This window comes from Triplophysa rosa, linkage group LG18 (genome assembly GCF_024868665.1).
Source record: "Triplophysa rosa linkage group LG18, Trosa_1v2, whole genome shotgun sequence".
Classification (NCBI taxonomy): domain Eukaryota; kingdom Metazoa; phylum Chordata; class Actinopteri; order Cypriniformes; family Nemacheilidae; genus Triplophysa; species Triplophysa rosa.
The window spans coordinates 21,899,581-21,915,671 of record NC_079907.1 but is presented as its reverse complement, the minus strand read 5'-3'; the positions used below and the strand labels follow the sequence as shown (position 1 = coordinate 21,915,671).

The window sequence follows — 16,091 nt, the reverse complement described above, 5'->3', positions numbered from 1 at the left end:
AGTGGGGGTGTCGAGTCGACTGTAAGTGACGACAATTGTTCCACAAGCATTCTTGACGCCATATGGCATTTTCAACTTATTTTGCTGAACACTTTAGATGAATAAACACGAGTTTTTATTTCGTTGTTTACTAATCTTTTGAAGTGATTTTCATTTCCTCTTAACTGAAAAGGAAGAAGTTGACCAAATACGTGAATAAATAAAATGTAAAAATCAATATAATATCCTATGGAAATGACTTTATAAGTAGTCTATACTTGGAATCCAAACAAAGTCAATAATGGCAAATGTCTGTGTTTTTCGTGTGTCTTATTATTTTTGTCTCGGCACAATGAGTAGGCTACTACAATAGCATATTTGGATCGATGCTCACTCAGTTTTGTGTCATTTCCATTTCTTATGCTTCCATATCTGACTTGAATTTTTGCATATTCCACACAACTATTGTATCACTTTGGAAGACTAACAGAAGGAAGACAACACAGAAGTTGAGTGTATTTTTGTGTGCTTACATTAAATCTCTTGACATTTTTATTTCCAAGAAAAAGAAAACTTGAAGTTAAAATGATACAAGAATAAGTAAATGATGACATCATTTTCTTGTACTAATGGACTTTTCCAATAATCTATTATATTTGCTAAAAGCATTTGATATTTTTTTAACCAACGAACCTTTATTCTTAATGCAGTGCTGCAATTCCAAAAGTTTGCTCAAGCACTTTCGAACAACAGCAAAAAAAAAAAAAAACTAATTGAAAGCTGAGAGACTAATGGTAAAAATAAGAGCATTTTAGGCTTTCGTTGCATTTTATGTTTTTCATGTGAGCTGTCTCACAGTCTTTACAGGAATGCAGCAATCATCTGACATCAGGACAGTAAAGACTGACAAATCACATAAAACAGAAAAAAATCCACCAAAAAATGAAAATTCTGTCATCATTTACTCACCCTCAAGTTGTCCCAAACCTATACAATATAAATGTTTTGTTCTGTTGAACACAAAGAAACATATTTGGAAAAATATAAGCGACTGACATTTCTGGGACATCATTGACTACCATAGTATGAAAAATTATTTGGATTTCGGGGGTCGGGGGTGGACTGGTGGTTAGTGAAGTATCCCTTTAATTTACTTATGAGTAGGTCTCTGCCATATGGAGAGAAAAAAAATGTTTAGTATTAAACATGCTTTGATGTGTTTCATTAAACTGGAAAGTCAGTTTGGGTTCAAATTGGTCACAATTTGCCTTGATAGTTCTTGTTATTGCCAACGATAGAATGCAACACGTTTACTGGTTATCATTTGTTAAATAAACCACAATGACTGTAATGTTCAGGGTAACGTTACAACTCTATGTGTGTCTTACCAGTTTTTGCAGTTCTGCAGCTGGTCTCAGACTGCCACTCATTTATTTCAATAAAGCTTTTCTTTCTGCCTGTCAATTAGTCGCCACTGAGAGGGCGTGATGGCCAATTTGCTTCTCAGGGTGAGACACAATAGCTGGGCACATGGCATTGAAATAGTTCCTGAAACCACCAAAGCTACGGCAAGACCGGATATTTCTCTAATTACTCACTCATTATAGATCATCTGAGGTCTCACCCATTAAAGTAAACTTCTCTGAGGAGCCATGCATATTTTTCTTGAGTTTCTGAATGGTTCTTCATACCATATTTCCGAATGGAATTATGTGGCAGATGGAAAATCGAGAGCAGTGATAAAGCAAAACAGATTGCAGTTTTCATGAATATTTTAGGGCTGCCATCTATATACAATTTGCTTCAACATCTCTGATGCATTCCTGAACAGCCGGTAACCCGGGAGCTAGTTGACCACCAACGAATCATCACTGCCTATATCTCAACAACTGTCTGGTCATGGCATGTCTGACCACTGCAAGGATCTCATTGAGAACTATTAAATCGCTGTGAACTTCAGCACGACTTGAATCGAGGATGGGATTTTGTGTCATATTCAAGGTTTTGACTTTGGCCTTCATGACGACAACTGGAACTTTTTCTCTCATTCTGTGTGGTCAGTGAGTAAGTTTCGCTCATGGATGAGTAAAGGTTTTATGATTTGGTGGCCAGTCATGTGTCATTTTGACTGCATGAACTTTATAAGTAATGACATAACTGTGTTTTCTGTGTCGCAGACATCCGTGGTCTTCAAAGCTTTCTGGACCAGACATCCCGGCAGGGTTTAGATGTATCTCTTCAGCGTGTGGACAGGAACATCAGTGGTGTGTTTTCCAGTTTGTTCACCTCCATGCGCACGGAGGAGCTCAACCGGTACAGAGACACGCTCAGAAGGGCTATCCTGCTGCTCAGCCCGCGTGGAGCCCAAGTCTTCATCCACCAGGTGTGTACTGTAACCTCACAAGCAACACAAGCACGGCTTGGCCAGAAACGGGCTCATCTTTTCTCTACACCGATAACTTAAACGGATAATTTAGCATATGGCCATATAAAAACCTGTCAATCATGTTGCTCCCCTTTATGACACCTCTACAAATGACCCGACAAGCTGTCCCAGCTTCACTGTCAAAACACCCGAATTTTTTTGCTTTTGAGGTCAGGCGTGTCGGTTAACATCACACATTGATCCTAAAGAGCGTTGTGTGATCTATTCCCCTCTGCTGTATGGGAATCAGAGTTGCCTATGCTGGCAGGATGCCTGTCGCTGCTGAGACGGGAGCGTGTTGTTGTCATGCATATGGATGTATCAGCAGATGACGGTCAGCTGTCAGCAATATCTGCTGCTAATGGGAATCCAGCACACATGCAGTACAAGCGGCTACATTAGTGCTTGATGCTCTGTCCTTTTGACTAAAATGCGAAGAAGTGAAAATTAGATGAAGATGTAATTGATGTTGACCTGCCCCGCTGCTTTATGAATATTATGATCCAATGAGCCCTGGTTTGAGTGAATACACATAAAAAAGAAAAACAAAATTGACCGAACGATGCAAGTAAATTAATAAATGCATTCCGACAGACAGTCAGATATATTATTAATGGCTATTCATGCATTCACGCTGTTATAAGTTTTGAAGACAATGCTGGCTAAATGGTTTCAAGTAGCACCATTGAAAATGCCGCCGCAGGTGTAACAGGCAGTGTTTGCTGGCGCTACTGTTAGCGTCCAGTGTGTTTTCAGCGGTGTGCTCCAGACGAGTCAGCTGTCATGTTGTCCTGTCAGCCGTGACAGGTGGTTGCTTCCCAGCGCCCGGATGCCACTTGAGGTTTTTCCTAAAGAGATGTGTTGGCTCTTCTGCTAATAACTTACTGCTGTAGTTTAGCTCATGACGGCAGCTTCATGTCAAGTCAAATATCTCAACAGCTCAAAGATCACCGATCACCGACCTTTTCAATGTAATGACGTGAAGTCATGGACGCGCATCGCAGAACAGAGCAAGGCGAGCATTAGTGTTTATAAAGCATATACATAAAAAAATTTTTAGAAAATGGCCGATCGTTTGGCTAGATAATATCCTTATTCATCGTCTGGTATCGTTTAAAGCCCACTGAAACTGTCATTTTGACATTTGGAGGTCCGTTTGGAGTCCATTGAAGTCCACTATATGGAGAAAAATCCTGGAATGTTTTCATCAAAAACCTTCATTTCTTTTCGACTAAAGAAACAAATACTTACACATCTCGGATGACATGGGGGTGAGTAAATTATCATGAACATGTATTTTGAAAATGAACTACTCCTTTAACCCCAACCCACACTCAGAAAACACACAAATCTAGTTTGGTTTATAAATCTACATTTCACTACATCTTACACAAATACTGGTCATTTGTAATCTTCAAGATACTGTTTGAGTTTGATGACACTGAAGAGCGTTCCAGATGAACGAGCTAAAATCACAAATGGTAAGTGTGCTGTGGGCTGTAAACGATGTGTAAGATTCAAAGTGTGAATTGGATAGGATCTTGTACTGCTTCTTTCGCTGAAATCTGTTCCCAGACAGTCCCACGATAAGACATATATGCACAAATTTAGCTTCTGCTTACACACGCATCGAATGTTTGGTGCCCTGTATTAACATGAATTCCTCTCGCTGTCACATTTGAACAGTTTTACACATCAGAACCTTCTAGATCAAATAAACAGGCAGATGTTGAGATATCTTTGAAGTTCGGGAAACTACACCTGCTGTCTCTTTTTAAACTCACTCATCAGTTTTGGATGTGGCATCAGCATTTTAAAAGGATATTTTATCTCGTTGTCTCCAAAGGCTTTCCTTTTTTAGCAGATGAAACTTTTTGGTTGTTTTTTAGAGCTCTTAGTTTTCATAGTTTGAGGCATCTAATAACCTTGTATTGAAATATTAATAGTTTCTACTGTCTGAACTCAAATCGAGATCTGAATGCTTAGAAAGTTGCTGCATTTATTTTTGATCTTTTTTCACAAGCTAAGGAAGATGTTAGGACACATGGTAATAATGTGGCTGTGTTTGAACGCATCTTTCTTGCTGACTGCCCTTCACAAACATGATGTTCCTTTTAAACATCAAGGTTGAAGTAGCAGGCAAATGAATATATTTCTGTACTACAATGTTCAGAGGACTGTAAGACTTATAAGAGCTGAACAAATACTGTACGGTAGTACTGCATGTCCAAATCCTAACACGACTTCTCAGTGTCAGGACACGTCACATATCACAGATTCTATTTCTCAGGTTTGGCACACACATTCCAGGCCTTATCAACAAAACATGCTATCTGTACATTTCAAATTCTCAAGACCACTTACAGTTCTTCACTTAATACTGTCTTCGGTCTGAGATATGTTTTTATAGGCACTAGCACTCCACAAGATTGATACATTGTTGGACTTTTAGGAATAGAAATATAAGCACAATGGGTTCTCACTGCGTGTTTAGCACAGATTTAAAACAAGATCTTTTCTCCAAAAGCGCACCTTCGTGTGTAGGTGTGTGTATGTGCCGGCCTGACCTGTTGTAGGTGCCCTATCTATCCTCATTTCTGTGGGATTTCTTCTCTTTTACTGCTGTTCTTCGCACGTGCTGCTCATAGACGGAGGGGCCGTCCCACCGCTGCTGTCTCTCCGGGAGAGCGATTGAGTTGCATCAGTTATCAAGCATGATGGATGATACTCAGTGGGTAGGATGGTACTCTGGAAGGGTGTGATGCGGGAGAGAAAGACACTGTTCGGGTGCAGTTAGTTCCTTTGTTTGACTTGCCGTCTGCTCTTGATTGCTTGAACGTGTGGAGATGTTCCCCAATAAAGGGTAACAATGAATGTAATAGGACGAGTTAAGTCAGAAATGCAAATGAGAACTATCCGTCCATTCTCTGAATCCTCTTTTTGTCTATAGGGTGACAGGAGGCTTGGATATGGCCAGTCAATCGCAGGACATAAATATGAGCTAGATATTTATTTAATCCCTAGCCATGCAAAAGTTGCTATCACAATGCCAAACTGTGGTGGTTGCTTAGGACATGGTCCACTCAAAAGACCACAATGTTACAATGATATTCTGGTCTCTATAAAATATATTTTTTTCACCTATTTTTTCTTTTCATTTTAAGGTAAAAGCACTCTCCTCAATTGGAGTACAGCCAAGTCTAAAAGTTGGGAGAGGGGTTTGTACAAATCGCTAACCAGAACTGTGAGCAATAAAAGTCATGCTTGCTTTAGTACTGCCTAAGAAAACCAGAATCCCAGGATTATTGCTTTCGACTTGTGACTCAACGCTCAATTGCCTCACTCAGGTGTTTATAACTTTGCCATGTTCCACTTTAGTTAACTTGACATTTTCTACCCATTTGGTAAGCGGTCAAACAATAGTGTTAAGCACACTTTCGGAAACCTTCCTGTGTTTACAAGATCAGAGTAGGTTGTGTTCTTTGTCATTTGATTTATTTAATGGCAGCGGCTATTTGTAGCAATAGATGCTATTTACAATAATTGAAAATAGCCACCGATGCTATTTACACTAAGTTTAAATAGTAGTAAGTTCTGTTAACACTAAGTGAATATAGATTTACTGTATTTTCTTTGGATTAAGTACAAATAGTAGTTATATGCTGTTTACTTATAAAAAGTGTCAGATAACGTTACTATTTGCACATCAGTATTGTTGTTCATTAAACATTATGCAATAATAACAGAGTGTAAATATTTTTTTTTTATAAAACATTATAAAATGATGGCAACTTATTTAGATAATTTAATGCCCTACACCTACCCTAACCTTACCCTAAACCTAAACTTTATGAATAAAAATGATCAAATTTATAAAAGAGAGATACAGCTGTACGTTTATTTCCGGAAAAAGACGAGCTGCTGGAGGCAGGCAGGGGGACGGAACTACAGCACGAGCACACAATACATCATCGCAATTATCCCTTCGTGTTGTTTACATTATGCAAGTAAGCGCGGATTGCCAACAAAACACAGACAAATGACTTAGTTTGACTTACCGCGTGCAGTTCATGTCCGGATTTTTTTAGCACTGGGACCACACCATGTATCAGTTTCAAACGATCTCCAAATCCAGCATTATATCCACCGTTTATATGACATCCGTCACTGAAATTCCATGAACAAACAAACACACCTCAATTTCTCTCACTATCGCAAGAGTAACGAGCTGCAGCTGCAGGCCCACAGGGCAGCCAATCTTGACGTAGCGCAGCCAATCTTGATAAGCGGGTCTTCCTGTTGCTTGTCGGTTGGTGCATTTCTTTCACCTTGCCGTGGGCGTGCTTTTCCGGGAGAATTGCTCAATAAAAGGAATAGGATTTATAAAAAACTTTCTGAAACAAGTTGGAGTTCTGGGGGAGTGTCATTTGAACAAGTTGACCATGTTAAGCATGAGAAGCCAGCATGTTTAACAGTGTAAAGAAGTCAGAATTCATGAAATAGCATGTTGCCCGATCTTTAATAGTGGTCCTTTGTAAGGTTTCAATTGAGCTACAACTCAACCCACAGTCTGTGCAGTTTACCATTATTTTTTTGTGCAATCAATCAATCATTTTACAAGGCTTCAATGGAACCCAGTAAAATAGAGCAATGAAGTGGTTTTCGAAGGGAAAAGTGCACAAATGAATGAATGAATGAATGAATGAATGAATGAATGAATGAATGAATAAAAAGCAGTTCAGCTGGTCTGTGCAAGTCTGCAAGCAAGTCTGGTGTGAATGAAATAAATCTGAAAGTTTATCAAGTCTGCTTTGAAAGAATAATTCAACAAGAACACCACTAACCCAACAAAATACAGTGGCTATCCAAAGTGACTTACAGTATTTTTATTACAAAGACGATCTCCCTGAAGCAATCTTGGGTTATGTGCCTTGCTCAAGGCTGGATTGGTGATAGTGGTTCGTAGCCCTCGTTACTGGACCTCTGCCCAAAGGTTCAACCACAATACCACTTTCCTGCTGTTATACATACTGTACTGATACACAGTAGTAATAGATCTCTGCACTTGATACCGTATGCCCAGTCCATAACAGTTCCATTTTATTTATTTAGCAAATTAATCATCTCTGGAATGGCCTTGACCTCATGATGCAATTCATCGCCTCCCAGACATCATTTAGTTGTTAAACTCCACATTAAACACCCTCTGTGGATCTGTATTGTTCACCACATTGTGCTCTTCCCGTCTGATCAGAGATGCCCTGCTGCAGTAGCAAGGACTTATTTGATGAGAAACAAATCCTAGTGATTAACACCGGCACGAGAGGGATAAAACGGTTGGAGGTGTCCTGTCTTAAAAGTCCTCTAATCCAGGATTCTGGCTTTACAAGATGCACTGCGTTGTCATTCATACTGAGAGACGTCCCCTCGTTCTGGGTTCGAATGCTAATGAGGCTAGTACTAGCACTACCTCGGAGAGTTTTAAAGCCTTGGTGCTGTAAAATTAGCATATGCACACTAATGTGAATGCTAAACATGTAAGAGATTTGCTGAATAATTAAACACTGCTAGTTTTAATAAAATGACTTGGTTAGGGAAAGCAGGTCTGAGACAGACGTTGATTAAATGAGCAAAGTGATCATGAGCTCACGTTAGCTTTTGTTGTACGGTTCTCCTAGCGCATTTGTATTCCAGTCACCTTGGCATAAATGTAAGATGGATGTTGGAGTGACAAATGGGATTGTTCGTCTTTTTAAGAGAACATGCCATTTATTTTGCCTTTGGATATGCCACTGATAAAAGACATTGTTGCACTATTTGCTATCAGTCGCCTGCCTGACATGTCTAATCTTACTACATGAAAAGTTGGACATACACTGTCGTAAAATAAGCATAAATGTATACTAATGCATCCCAGATATGTTCAGTAGGTGTAGGACTTTGTCAAGTTCTTTCATACCAGACTTAATAAACTATTTTTGGACATTCGTTTATGCACATTTATTTTTTCTATCAAAATTATTTTCAACAAAGACGGACATTTAGCAATCTCTACAATATCATTCTCAGAGGTCATTTTCACAGGCATTATATGAAAAACCTAACTTCACATTTCTTTATTTCGTGTGCAATATCTTATCATTTTAAAGCCTAAGTTTGTTTAATTATTCATCCATTTAAAGTGGCCTTATCTTAGACAGTTTCTGCATATCTCGTGAATAGTACCGCACCCTTCAAATATTCGTAGAGTCTTTAGTTTGATCACATTTATAAAAGATAGAAACAGCTGTACGATTATTTCCGAAGACATATGACGTGTGCGGGGCGGGGGGGTTGTTTTTCTTACAACAACATAACTATTTGTAACATTGAATTCTGCACCGCTGTTGTGTTGTTGTGCCATTGTTCACGGCTAAAAATGCGTCCCCCTCTCTGTTGCTTCAGCGCAATGTGCGCAGCACACACACAGACACATACTGTACATACGAACGCACGCTCGCTTGCTACTGTTTCAGCTTTCGCGGTTGAAACGCAGACACGTGAACTGGCCAGGATTTAAGACGTCGCCAAGCCATACGGAATACAACATCATTTGAGGGAAGTAAAATCTAATGTTTCAGTATTCACTGCAGTTATCCACAGTACAAACATGATTTTATCAGTGTACGACAGAGCAAACAGATAGCATTACCTCATGGCGTTAACATCATTATGTTCAGCTTCATCAGTTTCAGCGTCATATTATTTCCAGCTAAAATAGCAGTCTGCATATAGGGACATTTGATATACACCATTTCTGTCACACACAATGGAGCTGACCCATGACATTTATAATGATTATCTTTTGGCGCTATATCTCTAATATCCGTCCTTATTTAGCGCCAAAAGCACTTCGTTTAACTTTTTCCAAATCGCCAAAATAGTTCCGTTTTGTTTTTAATGGCAAATTATTCTTGTTTCGTTTCATTTCGGTTAATTTAGAAATATGTTTGGAGTATTTTTTTGTTTGTGGCTCACGTGCAGAACGCATAGTTTGATAGCCAAATGTGCTGGAGCACGAATTTGAATTAATGATGTGAATGACGCTGTTTAAACTCTTAAAATAGTTTAGAATAAATAAACAGTTAAAAAGTTATATTTCGTTTCGTTTCTTTATTAGGTTAGAAAAATGTTTTGAGTATATTTGTTTGTTGCTCAGGCACACAACGTGGTTTGATTGCCTACCGCCAATTTTAATGATTTGAATGCGTGATGGGCATGAGTCTGCTTAAATTCCTCCTTTAGCTTCGGCTGTCGCCGTAAGAAAAATTAATGATACGGGGGCGCGCCACACACGATTACATGCTGCCCTGTGTGTCACCGTGTCCAAAACTTGTCAATATATTTGGTTTGTCGGACATCAAGCAGCGCTGCTCAGACCGATAGGCGTGTACCGCAGGAGAAAGCGTCTGTCATTAATTGCTCTCGTGTTAGGTCTGCGCAACGCGCGCACAAAGTTGAAAACATAATAAATCACAAACTTAACATTACTCTGTTGTGCTGAGAGAGTGTGCGCTTTTCTTACGGGTTTAACTCTAAACAGTCGCCGCATCATAATAATGTATGAATGCTCTGGTCCGGATAGTAAAGTGATAGGCCTACTGCCATGCGGTAGAGTGGGACAATGGCACTGTGAAAAAGGCCTGATGCCCGGCCTGCGTTTTAATATATGGTAATATATAAATTAGTTCAACTGTTAAACACTTTTTTTGCTTCATTTTTTGATGGCTCATACTCTACATGTTTTTGACTTTTTTTGTTTGTGAACTCTCATTTCACCATGTGTTATCCCCATTTATATCTATGGTGCCAATGATTAAATTACTACTATAGCTATTGTACTCTTATAGATTGAGTCACTTAATTTTGCTCTTAAAATGCACCAGATTGCAGCATTTACCTTTAAAATATGCTACATTTTCTTACGGGGGAGCATGCCCCCGGACCCCCCTAGAGGAAAATATGTTTAGCTCCCATAGTGTCACAAACTTCTGTGGGAAACACTGCATTGCCAACAAAACACAGACATATGACTTAGTTTCACTTACCGCATGCAGTTCATGTCCGGCATCTTTTAGCGCTGGGACCGCGCCATCTATCAGTTTCAAACGATCTCCAAATCCAGCGTTACATCCACCGTTTATAAAACATCCATCACCGAAATGCCGTGAACAATCAAATACACCTCCACTTCTCTCACTATCGCAAGAGTAACGAGCTGCAGCTGCAGGCCCACAGCGCAGCCAATCTTGATGGTAGGCTGGTTCTTCCTATCGCTTCGGTTGACGCGTGGGCGGGCTATTTCTTTCGCTTTTCCAGGAGAATTGCCCAATAAGACAAATTGTTACGAAACGGATACTAATTTTCTTTCCAAAACCTATACGAACGCTGGGGGAGTGTATCGAGCACAGAAATACTACGTCATATGTCCAACTCGTTTTTTGACAAGTTGACCATGTCAAGCATGAGAAGACAGCATGTTTAACATTGTAAAGAAGTCAGAATGCATGAAACACCATTGCACGGCCGCTTTAAGGGTGAAATACGTTTTGAGACATTCTTTGGGATTCTATTTAATGTCTTGTATAAAAACATAACAACAGCAACTAAATAGTACTCAAATACTAAAGGATAGGAAGGATAGTATAAAAGTTCAAACATGGTAAAGGCAAATGACTAAAGTTACATTCAGGCAAAATGATTTCTAAATAAGGTGAAGACCATATTTCTAATTAAATAAATGTTTGTTGTACGTTGTTATAGTATTGCAAAGGCATGTAAGATACACTAAAGTGCAACCTCATAATGCACACACACATCTTGGAAAGAACATTGATTCGTATATCATTCCACTCAGTGTTGTAATGTAACGAAGTACAAATACTTCGTTACTGTACTTGAGTAGAATTTTCACATATCTGTACTTTACTTCGTTATTTATATTTTTGACAACTTTCACTTTTACTCCACTACATTTCCTAAATAAAATGTGTACTTTTACTCCGATACATTTCTCCTTACCATCTTCGTTACTCGTTACTACAAATTAAAGAATTTTCAGAAGAAATTTGAGTTGGTGACGTAATGCCTGTTTGTTGTCATGTCAACCGCCAAGCACGTAGAAGAAGTCCTGCTTGTCGGGGCATGTCACATTATTGATGCCATCATGGAAGCACCTGCTGCAGGCTCTGCTGCTAACGTTACCACTCCGGTAGCAGATGACGAGCATCTCGACTTGGCGAACTTGGTGAACTCCGTGGTGGTGACGAAGATAACGTTACACACCCGTGGCCGTATTTGCAAGAAATATTTTCTTACATTGGAGTGAAAAATTCTTCCTACCGGATTAAGTGCGGGTTTCCATCACTCTGGTTTTATTCGCATTTTGAAGTTTCCCATCAGAAACGAGTGATGTAAACGCCAAATTTCGAATTAAAAACCCTTAATTCGCAAAAAGGTTTTTACGCTCACTTGAGGTGGTTTTTCATTTTTGCGAAAAAGGGATAATGCGAATAATGGGAGATGGAAACGCATTTGCTGAATAAATTCCTCCAAAAAGTCACGTAACTGCACTATGAGATGTTACACAGTTACACAGTTACACAGCATCAGAAATGTTGTGATGGTCATTCTTAAACGCCTGAGCAAAGTCGTCAAGTATTTCTGTAATTGCCTCTTAGAACTGTCACGACTGTGTTTCCCGAACAGCAGGCATCCACAAAAGCACCGCATTTATTGAGTTTCCTAATCGTCTGCTTGCGCAAGTATTATTATATATGAAAACTATTTTATTCAGTGGCTTCTCTTACTGATATTTAGTGCCAGTTTATTAGGTTGACTAGTTGGATGGAAATGGTGCTTATTCGCAAATGTTTTATGAGATATTCCAATTTTGTGCATAAGATAAATTCGCAACTTTGGATGGAAACCCGGTATGCCTACCGAGAGTCACTGAAATATTGTCATTAAAAAACTCCCCGTCCAACCTGAAGAAGCACATTGAGGTAGGTTAAATTAATTTTCATTCAATGAAGCCATAATGTCAACGTTATTTAACATGAATTAGTTATCATAAGCCTGTTCAGATATCTGGCTAACGTGATGGCCAGGCTAACGTGTGCTAGTTAACTTTTCTGATTAGCCAATGTGCAGATATTTAACAACACCAATGATTTTCCCTCCGAATTAATTCAACACATAATACTGAAATGGTTAATAACGGTTTCTGGTATAGCCTAAGTGGCGGCCGAATATTTCAGGTAAATTAGCGTTACACCGGTGGAGGGATTTTTTTTTAGACCACATTAGGCTAATTAATGGCAGGTTACAGAGGAGCGTTCAGGATTACTCACGTCTTCAAAAGCACCGTGCATTTTGTTGAACTTGAGATTTGCTTTGATTTAATTACCTCAAAATTCTAACCGTTCACTTTTTTTTAAATACCTTTACTTTTACTTTTACTTTTAGTACTTAAGTACATTTTATATCAGACAATTACTTTTGATACTTAAGTACACTAAATGTCAGGTACTTTAAGACTTTTACTCAAGTAATATTTTAAAGGGTGACTTTAACTTCTACCAAAGTCATTTTCTGGTAAGATACTTGTACTTTTACTCAAGTATTGCTTTCAAGTACTTTATACAAGACTGATTCCACTTAAAAACTGTATATTCAAAACAGGTTCAGAACAATCAATCATTCTATTGTTTGGGACATTTTGAAACTATTTAAAATATATTTTTTTCCACTGCTAGTACTTCGTTATATTCATGGCAGAACTGCATTCTCAGCCCAAAATCTGAGAATTGAGTTTTCAACAAACTTTTAAATGTTCAATAAAAAGCAATACGGCAGAACACTAGAACAGCTGGCTCGTGTGTAAAGAAGATTCTGTCAGTAAAAGCCGAAATTCAAACTTTGAGTGCTGACAAAGGCAAACTCGTGAGGCTTTCTGGAATCTTAAATCGGTGAGCACAGGTTTATGGTTAATGCACGAGGGGATTAAGGAAATAACTCTGTCTGCTTGTTTGTGGGGCGTGGGATCGAGCTATAAAATCCTCGCGGCCCGGAAGCTGACCGCATAATTAACCTCAGCTAAACACTCAAGGCTTTTTGGAGCAAGTTATTATTGCTTTTTAATCAAATATATGGGTAAATTTCATGGGGGTGAATGCTTTAATAAGGCCTGTCAAATTTGAGTGCCATCTGATCATAGGTGGATAAACTTCTCAGGGGGGAGTCAATAGAGTACAGTGTTTTGAAAGACTTTACTCCCCAAATTTGCTTCTACTGTATTTGGTAGTTTTATTGACTTGGTTCCACAGAAGCACAGCATAAAGAAGCTCTATTTTCTTGAAGTCATCCTCCTTTATTTTGGATAGGGCCACCGGTGCTTTGACCGCTGCGTTGGCTGCCGTCTGCCCACCGTTACCAAACATCCATCACTGACAGCCCCTCCTTCTCCCCAGGAGCAAACGAGCAGGGCTGGGGATAATTAACCGTGTCCAATATTGTTTTTCCAGCTGAATTTTAAGTACAGAGAAAAGTCTTTCCCTGTTCTGATTAAAAAATACCCTACACCATTAGAGTCTTTTGGGATGCTAATGGATCCATTCAGACATTGATCACATGCACTGTGATGTCATTATTCAAAGAGGAGAGCCAGCGGAGTGTATCCCAAGAACTCGGTAAAGTACGCAGCGCTAGTCAGAACAGTTTTTTGCGTAGCTGGTTTTTAATGTTGTGTCTAAGTAAACCTACTGAAAACAACTTCATCTTGCAAAATGTCATCTCCTTGAGAGCAACCATTTATAACCATAAAGCAATTTATGATGCTAATTGAAAATTGCTGAAACAGAAAGGTGTCGTTGCCTCGACGGGAAGTTTGTGGATGAAGGAGACATTTAGAAACGAGAAGAAAGCCATGCCTCACTGAGGTTGGTAAGAGGATTTCGGTTACTCCGTCACTACTAATACAGAAGGATACTGCTCCTGTCATGAGCCAAACAGTCTCAAGACGCTGTTGCCAATGAATTGAAGTGAGCTCTTAAATGCTCTTTTAGTAAAGCTATACTGACGCCTTCGACCACAAGAGCTTCTGTGGTGGTGGAGCCGTCGCGCTGTTCTGAGGCCAGTGCTGCAGTTTCGTCTTCAATAACTTCGATTAGAAGCAGATTGGAAATAAAGTGGAACCTGAACTTGAGGCGGGTGTTGGAGGTTTCTGCGGTTGGGTGTTTGCTGAGTAGGCAGACATACCGCCATGCTAGAAAGAGCAGTGTCAGGCAAGGTGCCGATGATTTACTGCGCTGTCACCTCCACGCAGGGTAGATGCCGATTGAGGTGGCTCCGCTCTGGACCAGCAGGCCGCATGGCTCCCTCAGGTGGAGCTTCTAAGAGTCTGAGAAATAGGCAGAAGAAGATTTAAGATGCACTGCGTGAGACGGGAGTTGCTTCTGGATGCTGAAATAATGGAAGTTAAAGGTGAAATGAAATTTGAAGGGATTTTCACATCATGTTTAAATATGTCAACGCAAAGCACCCATTACAATGAAAAGTTGTGTCTGTTGTTTATTCATTATGAATACCTTTTTGTATACCGCTCTACAAACACGAAATCTTTGACACAACACTTGTCTTCATACTTTAAGGTTGGTGGTCGCCACTTGTGATGTTGATGTGGTCTTGAAGCACAATAAGTCAGAGAGGGTACTGAGGCCAGAGGTCACAGTGGCTGTAACAGGGAATGCGTCTGGGTGGTGCGGTGTTTATCTAGTTAGCTGTCCACTCTTATCGGTCTGCGTTGGCCTCAGGGTCGTTCCCTGCCTCGGTCTTCCCTTGACCTCATTATACATCTCCCCTCTTCCATTTTCCACCATATTCTCCCAGAAAATTGTGGCTGCCAACAGATCATCTATCTCTGTCCGCCGCCTCATCTTCCTTCCCTCCCTGTCTTGCGAATTTCTCTCTCGATCGCTATTTCAGACACACACACACACAATCACCCTTACATTTTTAGGTGTGTGCCTCTCACAGACTCATTCAGATTCAAAATCATAATCTGGCACTAACATCTGAACAGAATGACCTGTGCATGTCAAAATATGCATACACAAATGTGACCTAACAGACCCTTCATTTATAATGCATTCTGCATTCGTCTCTATTGAAGGCTATCTTCTGAGACCAGTCTGTTGCATCACTGACCGTCTAAAGGGATTCTACATCAATAATTGACTTTGGTACACATCAAACTGCTGTTTAATAAATCTTTATACCACTGGGCTGTGAAATGTTTCATTCTGATTGGCTGACAAACGTTCTACGGGTGTGCATTATTTTTGTGTCAAACGCACACCTATGAAGTAGGTCCAGGTCTGTCGACCGAATTACAGTTTGAATACGGATATACTGTCCAACACTGAATAAAGATCTAACAACAAACAAAATAACAGGTCATTTCCATTGTCTGAGAAGAAATAACGATTAATATTTATGTTCAACATGACATTTTTAACAACAACACCAGGTGGCAGCGCTGTGCTGGACTGTCCATACGAAAAACGTTAAGCGAATATCAAAGATAACGGCAAACCACGACACAATCAGCGGGTTAAAGATAACACTTAGAAACACGAAAATAACAAAA

The 16,091-nt window shown here is 39.6% G+C and overlaps 1 protein-coding gene across 3 annotated transcripts in view; it reads left to right on the top strand.

The window, feature by feature from the left end:
- The window catches only part of grid1b (glutamate receptor, ionotropic, delta 1b), a 270,532-nt gene that overhangs the window by 178,109 nt on the left and 76,332 nt on the right, over positions 1–16,091 (top strand). For all 3 annotated transcript variants that reach the window (XM_057358219.1, XM_057358218.1, XM_057358220.1), the window contains exon 4: positions 2,157–2,362. In XM_057358219.1, the coding sequence (XP_057214202.1) occupies positions 2,157–2,362 (206 nt within the window). The remainder of the gene's footprint in view (positions 1–2,156; positions 2,363–16,091) is intronic.